We start from the raw sequence: 13,211 nt of genomic DNA, 5'->3' as shown, positions 1-13,211 counted from the left end.
AATTGGCAACACCATATCCCTCCTTCTATCACTAGAAGTGTTGGCCAGATTAAAAGCCCTCCTGCCTGTAAAGATAAAGGGACCCCTGACCGTGAGGTCCGGTCGCGGATGACTCTGGGGTTGCGGTGCTCATCTCGCTTTATTGGCCGAGGGAGCTGGCGTACAGCTTCCGGGTCATGTGGCCAGCATGACTAAGCCGCTTCTGGCGAACCAGAGCAGTACATGGAAACGCCATTTACCTTCCTGCCGGAGCGGTACCTATTTATCTACTTGCACTGCATGCTTTGGAACTGCTAGGTTGGTGGGAGCAGGGACCGAGCAACAGAAGCTCACCCCATTGCGAGGATTCGAACTGCCGACCTTCTGATCGGCAAGCCCTAGGCTCTGTGGTTTAACCCACAGCGTCACCCGCGTCCCTTCTTCCTGCCTTTAGGATGAAACAATTTTAAAATTAAGCAGATTTTTAAAAGTGAAATTTCAGCACTAGCATGTCATAAGAAATTAAAAGGTAGTATTTCTAAATACCTAGTATATTTGTTTAGACTGGCAGTTTTCAAGTATTTATTAGCTTAAGAAAAGTTTTAATTAGTTTCATTTTGTCTGGATACATAATAATAAATAGAAAACATGAAAAGCAATGCACTTTCAGAAAGCTGCATTTTCATTTCCCCAACCAAGAGGGATAACCAACAGCACTCTAGAAACAATGCTATGTGGTACTGTGTGTCAGAGAAAGATGAACCAAGCAAGACCATATTTCATCGCAATCACAAGCAAACAGTGGGAAAGGCAAACATAACCTATGCCAGGTGAAAACTGATAAAAACTATATGCAACCACAGGAATAGCTATGTTTGACATGAGTATATTACATTCATCTTCTCAATCGCTTCATTATAAATCAAGTAGCATTGACAGCATATACATCCCCTCTATGAATATGTTCCTTCCCAACAGCAGTTGGATGCATTGGTTGTGATGATACTCCAATGAGACTTACCAGACACAAAATTATATCTCAAGTATCATCTGGGTACACAGACACTGAGGTATTAAATCACCACACAAATATGTATGTGCTATATGAGCAAGATACTGAATCTGCTTTCCTATCCACTTCTTCCTTTTCACAGTAGGCATGCATGTGTTGATGCAGGCCCATTCATCTGTTCTGTTGTATTAAGGAATGGTGAGCTTCTGAATTCTTGAAGGCCACTCCATTCTCCAGATAGTTGTCTAGGAGTTGTAACAATTCATCCCTCCCTTGGGCAGTCAGGTTCTTTACTAAATCTAGCATCCCACATGCCTATCCATAAGGGGATTTCATTTTGTTGGGAAGTGAGGAAAGAAAGGGTTAACACTCCCTTCCCAATGTCTGTGCTCCTGGCAAAACACACCCTGCACTTCAAAGGGGAAGGGGGAAGGACTAGTGGGAAGCTGTGGAAGCAGTTTTGTGCCACTTCCCACAGACCACACTTCCAAGAATACCCTGGAAGCAATGCAATGGGACACAGTTTGGCATCACTCCAAAGACATTCCAGGAAATGCAACCAGTACATAGCTGTAGAGACCTAGGCGTCATCCACACTTCCTCTTGTCCTGCTGCTTTCCCCCAAGGAAAGCTGCTCTTTAGCACTCAGTTGGAGCAAATGACAATTCAGGTTTTCTCTGAATTGATGTTTGCTCTGATTGAGCACTAAAGAGCAGGTTTTCCCTGGAAAGGGAGTGGGAAAGGGGAAAACTACTTGGACAAGTCCCTAGAAACTAGGGTTCCAACAGGATTTTCTGGGCCCAGTACACTGTATATATGTTCAGCTCAGCGCTTCATCATGCCTACAATCTATTGTTAAGAACTGCTGCTTACATGCACATTGCAACTAAAACAAGAGCATATGGGCAAAGTAAGAAGGTGGGTGGGTTGTGGTCTCAATGGCATTGTGCTTTAGTGTATGCTCAGTCATTCCATGGGCAAATTAAAAAAAAAAGTAATTTAAGTTTAGGAGATCTGCAGCTTGGGTTCCTTGGCAACCCACCTACAATCCCCCTGAAACTAAGTAAAGACGTTTCTTCTGCCCATATTATGGGCAGGAGCCATCATTTTGCCCTCATCCATCCAATTGTCAATTTCCGTTTCAGGTCTACAATGGAAACTGTTGAGATGGCTCAGTAGCATGGAATTTCCATTATATGCTGCATTAATAATAAACTAAAATAAAAACATCAGTTTGCTTCTCCTAAACATGAGAACAGCTGCACTAACTACCTACATTCCTGTATTTTATTTTTGAAGGGCGCAAAGCACAATGAAAAGTCTTGCAGCTTCCCACATATTTACTTGTTAACAGAATTAACAATAAATTGAGTTATATGAACCTATTGAAGTAGCAGGCCAGAATGTTCACAAAAATAGTCTTTTTTTGTCTGTTCTTCGTCTGCTGTGCCTAAGCCAGCACGGTGAACAGAGAAGAAGAGGTAACACAATGAGACACTTTTGTTAAATGAAAGCTGTAAAAAATGTGGGTTAGCTTTAATTCAAAGGTAAGGCTGGATGAATTAAGAAGTCATTTTGCCTGAGCACATTACGAGTGGAGTGCTTATTTAAAGTACCCCTAAGGCGAACCAAGTTATACATTCTCTGCCTTCCAAAGTGACAAGGAGGCAATGCTATCTTTTATTTGAAGTGTAGCAAAATTCTAAATCCTCTAATTCTGCAAACAGAAATCCCTGTATAACTGCATCATATATATATATATATATATATATATATATATATATATATATATATAACCAAGCAAAAGCACTAAGGACAGTCCTTATGAGGTTCTAACAGATAACAAATTCACTGTAAGACTAGCTGCTCCAATTGAGACTGAACCCCACAGTCAAAAGAAGAAGAAGCGCTTCACGAGAACTAGCAATTCAAACTAACCACAGGCCAAGTAACACCTTCTCCGCGCCATTCCTTTCAAAAGCTAAACTCTCCTCTCCCGCATTTATTCTAAAATAAAGAATAAAACGCATGTTATTAGATTGCCCAACTATTGCAAAAAGGTGCTTTAGCAGTACAGTTGTTCATAGGAAGATTTATTTTTTAAAGGCAAAATTAGATGTAAAATGATTCCCCTCACATTATGAGACAGACTCTTCCTAGGCTCTAGAATAGAAGTGGGGGACCTGTAACCTCCAGACAATGCTGGACTACAACTCCTATCATTTCTGACTACTGATCATGTGGGTTGGGGCTTATTGAAGACAGAGTTCAACAACATATGGAGGTCAAAGGGTTTCCCATAACTTTTCTAGAACATCCAATCTCCTCATAGGAATAGTTTCTCTTTTAAGGCCACATAGTTTCTAGCTGCAGATGTTACTACTAAGGTGTTGAGTACTGGAAGTTCTTAAAAGAAGTGAGTATGATCTGGGGCAGGTTACCATCTGGCTGGACTTACTAGGAAGAGTTCAAAACATCTGAACTCAATATGAATATATATTTCATCTCCCTCCATGCCAATCCTCTGCTATGAAGAGCTTTCAATATTCATCTCTACTGTTTCCCACAATCCAGAAGGAGCAGGAACCTGTATAGCATAGCACTTCTTCTTAGTCAGTACTGTATTCCTATTACATGTTTCCTCCTCCTCCACCAAAGCCAATATATTGTTTTTCTTGGGTGTTAAAACAACTCCACATTTACTTATTAGGCCATAAAACAGCCCCCTAAGATATGGAGACAAACTACTGTCCTAGTATAAAAAGGAACATAGGTCAATAATATAGTGAAGGTTACTATTATCATCATTGGAATTAGATTTTATTATACCATAATAGTATGCTTGCAATTTATACATGGCTGGGCTCCTTGCTACAACAGTCGTGAATATAATCAGCAGCCACATGGGTTATATGGATCAGATGGAATCAGTTTAGATTATGTGGTTAGGCCTATCTGGCAAAATACATGGAGCCAGCAAGGGTATGCTGGTCTTCACTGGTCCTCCACATGGGGCTGGTAAAGGTAGGGCTGGTGAACTGTGTGGGCAGGTAAGAGCTGGAGTGTTTTGGTTCTGTTTGCAGAATGGGGCCAAATTTGGCTTGAAGGTAGCATCTGAACCAACTCACGATCACTTCTAATGTCACAATGTTGATTTTACTAGGAGAAATGGTGCTAGCATGGGTACTTCCACACAATCCATCTTACTTCCACTGAGTTGCTAATTGTAGATGTTGCTGTTGAGTCATGATGCCCACATGGAAACAGCAACTACATTACCAAGCTTCAGGCCTTAAACTAAATCTTAAACTACCACGACAGTGGACCAATCTGATCTCCTGAATATGGACATGCAACTTTCAGGTTCAAGTAGTATGCCTCTAAGAACCAGTTGCCTGCAAGGAAAAATGGGAGTTGTTTTTTGCCTTCCTGTCTTACTTGTGGTCTACCCAGAGGTGTCTATGGGAAACACAATGCTGAATTGGATGGTCTTTTGGTTTGGTTCAGCACTGTTCTAATGTTTCTGTTTCAGTGTGAGAGGAAACTAAAGAGTGAAAGTTGTTAAGACAGGAAAGTCCAGTTTTAATTTCCCCTCAAAATTATCTGCAATGTGAAATAACATGGCAAGAGGACTCCAGCCAAAGAAGCTCCTGGCTAGAGGCTGAATGAAATAAGTTAGAAGCTAGTCTTAAAACTTAAGACATGAAATATTTTCTGGAAATGTTTATGATTGTTTGCTGGTCTGTTATTCCCCTATCGGTTTTTAGATGCCTCTTAAGTAAAACCGTAACTTGTGGAAATGATGGAAACAAAACAACAACAAAATGCAGTGCTCTGAGGCAGAACTCCCAATTTAATATATTTTCCTTCATATTTTCACTCAAAAACTAGGCTCACTGGAGGAGTTCCATATGTCTTATAAGGAACGATCTCCTCCAAAAGTACCCACTTCAAACTATAAATTTGATCTCAAGGATTCAGTGACATTGATAAATCACTCAAGGCTTTGCTCTCTCAGTTGGTGTCACCATGATCTCTCTGCGGAACAGAAGCTTCTCATATACTTCTGGGTATGCAGTACTTCATCCCTTACATTATTATAGTATGTATTTAATTTAAACAAAAAATTAGTCCTTGAGGGGTATTTCCAAATTCACAGTGTAATATACATAGTTGGTGTTACTGCACAGTATTACTCTTCTGGAGTCTTTGAGAGCTCTTCAGATTCCCTCTGTATCTCATGATGCCCCTGAGGTGTGTTATCTCTTGGTGACATTACTTGTTCCATCTTGCTGCAGTGTGGTAGAAGACTTATCTGTTTACCAGTTATTACTTAGATTTGTATAGGAGCCATTTGTGATTGACCCGAAGAGCCTAATTTCCTTTTTACTGTACAGTATTGTCTTCCTGTCCTTTCTTATAAATAGTCTCAGTCCAAATGGCATTAGGAGGGCTGTAACAGTTAACATTCATTAACATTTAGAGTGCTGCCTTGTGTTTCCCCTTCAGGATATTAAATTAAGCAGCATTACTCAGCAGTAGGCTAGCGTCTGTTAAATTTCATCAATACTAAGCAAATCACATTATTAAATACATTTTAATCTATATCCTTAGTTCGTTCATAAGGAGTCCTTAGTACCTGTGTCTTCTAATATTGACAAAAGGGGTTGTCATGGAAAAAAATTGTCCTAAAGGAGTTATAAATAACTCACAAGACTCTCCCCACTTCAACTCCATTTTGTATTTGTTTTGTTTTTAAAAAAGAAAACATGCCGTTTTCTAAATTAGGTATAAATATATTGAGATCAATATACCAGCGAATATACAACAACATATGGGCTTTTATATTGCAGAATGCTAATCTGGTTTGTGTATGCACTTGTATTCATGGCCTGTTAAATTGCATAACAAGAGAAAATGAATACATTTCTGATTTGTTTCTAGGGTTGGCTAGTCTGTTTTAATTCTCAATTGAGAATTTAGAAAAACAACACTGAAATGACAATTCCAGCAACAGATCCACCCCTGCCAGCTATATTATACAGTACAACAGTCAGCAACAATCCTGATTGCCAGGATTTCCTGTCCCAGTTGGTTGGAACTTCTCCTGGGATTAAGTGGCCATTGGGACTGCTCAGCATGCATTTAGATTTACAGTCACAATACATGGATATCAGTGTGTAGTGGGGCAGAGCTTGTCTCCTGATACCAACATCACTGCTGTTTACGGGGTGGGGTTGGGGCCATAGCACTGCACTCACAGGACTACTGCCACCAATTCAGCATTCCCACCAGTGCAGCAAAACAGCAATCTTGTTGCTCCCATGCACCATCCTCACCCAGCTGTAACATTCTGCCCCACCCACATATGCTAGTACTGATGGATGTGAAAAGAATCTGCAACTTATAATAATGTGTATTTCTCTGCACTTGAAGATATTTAAACCTTACCCAGTGTTGATGCCTGAAGAAAAAAACTCACAATACCGCTATACCTCTCTCTCTCCCCCCCATCCTTGCAATACACGCTCATACCCAAAGGCATCTCCTCACTCCTTCTAAGATGCCTCTCATGCGTTACATTTTATGGAGATGAAAACAAAGCGGGACGAGGCATGTTAGTTCACAATCACGTCCCAGCACCACAATGGACACACGGTCGCAGACTGCAGCTCTGGAAAGAATGCATACTTTGCACACAGAAGGCCCCAGGTTCAAACTCACACATCTCCCACTAAAAAAACACCAAACGGAAAACCTGGCAGAGGATGGTGGGAAAGATCTCTTTCTCTGACCAGGTACAGGGAGGCCTTTTATGTTTCATATGAGATTAAAGGTTGTGTGTAATAGCCCTCATCTGAAAAAATGTAAGAACAACTGCAGGCTGTATGTCTGCTACTGCACGAACACAGGGAAGGTTCTCCTGGACCAGGCCAATGGTCCATGTAGCCCAGCACCCTGCGATGGCAGCCAACAAGATGCCTTTGGGAGTATTTGAGAGGAAAAATAGTCTCCACAGCTGTGATACTCAGAAACAGGTATCCAAAGGCATACAGTCTCCAACAATGGGGATAGACCATAGCTATGGTGACAAGCAATCATTAATTGGATGCAGGTGGTGCTGTGGTCTAAACCACAGAGCCTAGGGCTTGCCGATCTGAAGGTCGGTGGTTTGAATCCCCGCAACGGGGTGAGCTCCCATTGCTCGGTCCCTGCTCCTGCCAACCTAGCAGTTTGAAAGCACGTCAAAGTGCAAGTAGATAAATAGGTACCAATCCGGCAAGAAGGTAAACGGTGTTTCCGTGCGCTGCTCTGGTTCACCAGAAGCGGCTTAGTCATGCTGGCCACATGACCTGGAAGCTGTATGCTGGCTCCCTCGGCCACTAAAGTGAGATGAGCGCTGCAACCCCAGAGTCATCCACGACTGGACCTAACAGTCAGGGGCCCCTTTACCTTTACCCTTATGGTGACAAGCAACCATTAATAGCCTCCACAAAGTGATTGGGACTAGAATCTCTTTGATTAGCTTTTTAAAAACTGTTTTTACTGATAGTTTTAATATTTTTTTGTAACCCACTTCAAGCTTTTATTACAATCAAGCAGTATATAAATTTTGTTTGAATAAACTTTTAGATAGGCAGTAGATCCACCTCTTTCCTGTCACTCTTGTGTTGAATACAATAACCCCCACCTCCAGAACACCAGTTTGCTCTTGCTTGGGCTTGTGCATAGAGTCATCAGACTGTGCACTGCTGAGAAAGTTGTGCTGGCATTTCCCCCTGTGCAGTAGGAGGGTAACTGGATGCCGATGTCCCAGTGTTATACTACCTATTAGACACACATGCACACTCTGCAGACAATACTTTTCAGTAGAAACTGGAGCCACAGAGAGTTAATTGCTGATCAAGAAATGAAGCCAGATAGCTTTGCAGGGGAAAAAAAAATTGAGGCAGAAGCACCACTCAAAAAGCTTAACAACAACAAATACAGCAAAGTTTACAGCAAAAAAAGAAAAGGAAAAAAGCCTAATATTGGCAATTGGAAATAGAGGGATATGTAACTCCCACCCTCCCAATAGCAAAAATGATGTGAGACCAGGAAAGACAATCTGTACAAATGGCAATCTGTACAAAGTTTTATCTTTGCCAAATACATATTAGTGGGATCTGCAAGGAAATGCTGCAATGTGGAGTGCTTCTGTTCAGGTTTTCAGTTACTCACTTCTCTTTCCCTATCCAAATGCTGCATGTCTGTCAGCATGCTCAGTTCTCACTCTGCTCTTTTTGGATTCCACACCCCTGGGATTTTTCCTAAAGTATTTTGTTTGTATTTCAAACCTTGACATTGCCCCTGAACATGCTAATCTCTCTCTTTCTTGTGTATAGCAGGGGTGGGGGATACAATTTTGTCGTAAGGACAGGACTTATAGAATGAGTTCATTAGGAACATGTCAACTGCTGGACTTTGACAAGGAAGATCTAGCTTCAAATCCAAAGTTGGTGACTTTGGGCCTCTCTTCCAGCTCAAACCATTGCAGGGATAAAAAGGGATTGGCTTTAATCCCCCTGGAGGAAGAGTAGCATACAATTCTGATAGAGAAAATAAATATAGAATAAATTCATCTAGTAATAAATGCACTTACTATAAAAGATGACAACAACAACAACAACAACAACAACTCTGCCTTTTCCCCTGATGGGACTCAAGGTAGCTTACAGATAAAAACAAGAACCATTAAAATCATAGAAAAATCAAGCATTAAAATACAATTAAACATTGATAGAAAACATGCCAGTATACAGTATATCGAATACATGTCATAGTATATGTGCATGTTTTAAATTTCAAATTCTATTAGCTCAATATACATGTATGTGCTAATAATTAATGGGATCAGAGAAGACATGGAGAGGGAATTTATCCATTTTCTCCCATGTTACAGTCCTAAGGAAAATCCTCTGGTTAAGCTGATATTTCGTTACAGAGTAAATCTCTAATTAGCAGCAATTTTATTGAATAAAGATCTTTGATAACTCTAATTAAGTACCCTTGGTAACTATAACATTTAACAGTGTCTCACGAAAAGGAGAAATTACTTACCTTCTGAGTAAGTAGTGCTTGTACAACTTGGTTGGCTACCTGTAAGAATAAATAAAGGACATTTGAGCCATGTATCAGATTGTGTTTGTGTGTGCTTTCTAAGGGTCATAGCTGAGTAATACAGCATCTGCTTTGAAGAAGAAGAAGAGTTTGGATTTGATATCCCGCTTTATCACTACCCAAAGGAGTCTCAAAGCGGCTAACATTCTCCTTTCCCTTCCTCCCCCACAACAAACACTCTGTGAGGTGAGTGGGGCTGAGAGACTTCAAAGAAGTGTGACTGGCCCAAGGTCACCCAGCAGCTGCATGTGGAGGAGCGGAGACACGAACCCGGTTCCCCAGATTACGAGTCTACTGCTCTTAACCACTACACCACAGTGGCTCTGAATGCAGAAAGTCCTGGCTCAATCTGTGGCATCTCCAGGTAGACCTGGAAACCCTGAAGAGCCACTTCTACTTAGTATAGACCAGTATTTATCAAACTTGTATATTCAGCTGCTAGCTAGGGATGATGGGAGTTGTAGTCCAACAACAGCTGGCAACCCAAGTTTGAGTAACACTGAAGTTCGAACATTTGCAGTTTGAATCCGTTCGACGGGGTAAGCTCCTGTTGCTCTGTCCCAGCTTCTGACAACCTAGGAGTTCGAAAGCATACCAGTGGAAGTAGATAAGGTAGGTATCTGGATGCAGGAAGGTAGACTGCATTTCCGTGCACTACAGCTTCCATCACGGTGTCCTGTTGCACCATAAGCGGTTTAGTCATGCTGGCCACATGACCTGGAACGCAGTCAGTGTACAAACACTGGCTCACTCAGCCTGAAGTGAGATGAGCGGCGCACCCCATAGTCCCCTTTGACTGGACTTAACCATCCAGGGGCAGCGGAGTAGCACGGGGGAGGTGCTAGCCACCATAGGGTGGTGCTAGCTGTCCATGGGGGCGGGGAAAGCTACCCACTGGGCAGGGGCCAGCTGCCTCCCTGTCTGGAGGACGGCCATGACTGGGATGGAGGTGGCGGCTAGGGTGCCCTACAGGCCACGTGCCACACACGTCCCATGCTGCATCCCTTCCTCTACTACTGTCCCTTTACCTTTTACCTTTACCTATAGACAGTGCAGAACCAGATGGATCAATGGTCTGATTGGGTGAAAAGCAGCTTCCTGTGTTCATACAGATAATTTCCTTTAGGCACACCTGGAGGGATTGTGGTTTTTTTTAACTTCTCTTATCTTCACTAGAGTTTCAGATTCTACCACTTCCCTTGAAAACCTCATTTTGTCCCAAATTCTGGAGTAGTGTAAGTCACAGGACTGGAAAAAACCAGTACTATTCAACTGATTTTGAAAGAGATATCATCAATTTTGTTCAAGCAGAAGGCCAGGCCCTGGATGTTTTCATGAGGTCTAATTGTTTCTTGATTCAATATTGACAAAACAGAACATCTGTCATGACAGCAAGATACTGTTAAGTGCCACTAAAAATTAAAATGCCTACAGTCATCAAATGTGCTTGGATGGCACTCACGCCACACTTTAAATTTATTTGCATCAGATTACAAAACATTGATTAGTAGAATTGTGTATACAACTAGATTTTTTTTAAAAAAAACACCCCACCAGATATTAACATTTGTATCACACATTTAATTATCTAATACCTTATTTTGTTCAAAAAATGACCTATTTTTGTACACACTAAAAAACCTTATGTTGTCAAAGCAGACCCTATCTGAAGCTTATTCATTTGAAAACAAGCATACCTAGCAGTTAAAAACAAAATTCCACTTTCTTCTCAACAACTTCATTGAAAAAAAATGTAACCTGAAAAAATGAACTGAAGCATGAGCGGAAATTTCAACCTAAGTAATTCTGCTCCTGTATGATCCAAGAGTTTGATTTGATTCATACACTTATAACATGACCCATTATCACTTCTCCCTTTCCAGAACTGGTCTCTAACCTAAGGCAACTAGGGAATAAACCGTCACATAAAATAGTTCTGTACATGATTTAATACAAGACACGGACTAATACTGCAGCCATAATAACCCACAGCAGTAAATATATTGCATCTCTGAAATCCATGTGTGTTGCCCTATAGGCTTTAAGAACTGACATCCAACAGCATTCCTTCTAGCATGTATTTTTAGTTGTAACATTGTTTGGTGTACCTGAAAATTTAACAAACCCATCCAATACATTACTTCTTTACGAAATGACATGACATGAAGCCACTTATTAGTAAAATAAAGAAATAAATAAATAAATAAGCAAGCAAGCAAGCAAGCAAACAGCTATGTTCAAAACCCTACAAGGTTCTGCAGACTGTGTCCAAGTCATTTGCAGCAGTTCTGCCTGCATAGTCACTGAGAGCTGTGCCGAGTGGCATAAGCAGAAGAGGGAGCAGTGCAAGCACTTCTGATCTGAGTAGCTGAAGGTAAGGCAACCTAGTGGCAAGGGATGTTGGAGAATTCTGATGAAAGTGGAAACAGGAAAAGGAAATTGCTGATGTTCGCTTTTTCGTCCCATGCCCAGAATGGAAATAAATCTAGCAAATACAATTAGCATTCATGTCATTGCTGATTCCAGTCTATCAATAACATGTTAATTGATCATGGCTCCCCCCCTACTCCATTTACAATGCATTTCCTTTTTACTGAAATCAATGGGGTAGAATAACAATAATCCCTTTACCATCATGCAGAAATCCAAGATCTTTATACTTGGAAAAGCTGAAGTAGTTTCTCCATCATCTTAATTTAAAGAAACTCGCCATAATAGTTTTGGAGGATTTCTGGCCAATCTAAGAAAGAATAGCAACAGAGCTAAAATAATCCAGGATATATTTCCAGTGACCTGGTCATGTTTTCGAATGATGAAGAATAAGAATAAGCTTTTATTATCTTATTTGCATGGCATGTTAATGACAGCTTTTAGTTGCTTTCAAATACAAGTTAAACATTGGTGGGATCTTTATATTTTGTGTGGCTAACTGCAAATGCTAGTATAGTAATTTTAAGATGTTATAGTGTGGTGTATCACATTGCCCTGATAAAATGCAGCTGAGTCTGACATAAATCTTTACTGGCATAATAACATGAATAAATATTATACCACCTCTTGACAAAAAACTGACAATCAATTTCCAGAATAGGAAACTAGGATTAAGCATTTAAACCTCAGGCCCCTGAGGTAGAAGAAGGTAATCCTGTTTCTTGCATTTGGTTTCCTATAGACAAGGAGATGGGTTTAGAATTTATAGATATATGTATTGAATTTTAAATAAATGAAGCTCATCCTTATATAATGCATTGCAGTGCTATTTACTTTCAAGTTCAATCCAAATGATTGATCTATCTACTTTAGAGGAAATAGCAGAGATAGACAACTAATTTCAAAACAATTGTTTGTTAGGATTACTATCAGAATTTATAAGCGACTGTAATTGTCTCACATTCTGATTCCCCCCACCACCACCCTTTACAATGACTGAATTTTGTGGGTAGATACACTCACAGAATATTAAATTGTATTTCAGGGCAAGAATCTGTAATGCAGTTATGAAGGTTAGGTTTATAATAAACAGAGAAGAAAGCATATGAACAAAAGGGACATTAAGATTTTTAGAAAATAATAATGAGGGCCTGAATCCAGCAATTTTGCACCTCAGCTCTGCCTATCAGTTTATTTGATGAGGTTTTGTGCCTATACACAAAGTTTGAAACAGCTGAGTAATCCCCGTGCCATCAAATCAAAGTTTATACAGCTGATATTACTGAGATGGGGAGTGCCACTTTTGTGATCATCTACAACTGCTCAACTCTCCAATCTATGTTGTCTGCCCAGCAGCAAACCCTTGTGCCCATAAACCTATTCCAAAATTCATACCGTAAACTTGGCATCAATATGGGCTGATCAGAAGCCTTAAAGTTTTCTGCCACAGCCACTGGAAAAAATAAAACAGCCTGCTTGTGCATGCCCACATGCGATCAGAAGATTTGTGTGTCACTTCTAAGTATGCGGTAGCATAGTGCTGGGAACACTTTCACCTCAAACTACATAGAATATAATTCTTGTGTGAGCAAAAGAATTGAATTTTGTAGTTGTGGCTATATTTTCCCCT

At 40.5% G+C, this 13,211-nt stretch overlaps 1 protein-coding gene across 13 annotated transcripts in view; it reads right to left on the bottom strand.

Moving 5' to 3' along the window:
• The window catches only part of NCKAP5 (NCK associated protein 5), a 605,696-nt gene that overhangs the window by 129,992 nt on the left and 462,493 nt on the right, over nucleotides 1-13,211 (bottom strand). For all 13 annotated transcript variants that reach the window (XM_083581664.1, XM_083581665.1, XM_083581669.1 and 10 more), the window contains one exon: nucleotides 9,092-9,130. In XM_083581664.1, the coding sequence (XP_083437790.1) occupies nucleotides 9,092-9,130 (39 nt within the window). The remainder of the gene's footprint in view (nucleotides 1-9,091; nucleotides 9,131-13,211) is intronic.

Source organism: Podarcis filfolensis, assembly GCF_964270895.1.
Source record: "Podarcis filfolensis genome assembly, chromosome: 1".
Taxonomy (NCBI): Eukaryota; Metazoa; Chordata; class Lepidosauria; order Squamata; family Lacertidae; genus Podarcis; species Podarcis filfolensis.
This window is presented reverse-complemented; position numbering and strand designations above follow the sequence as displayed.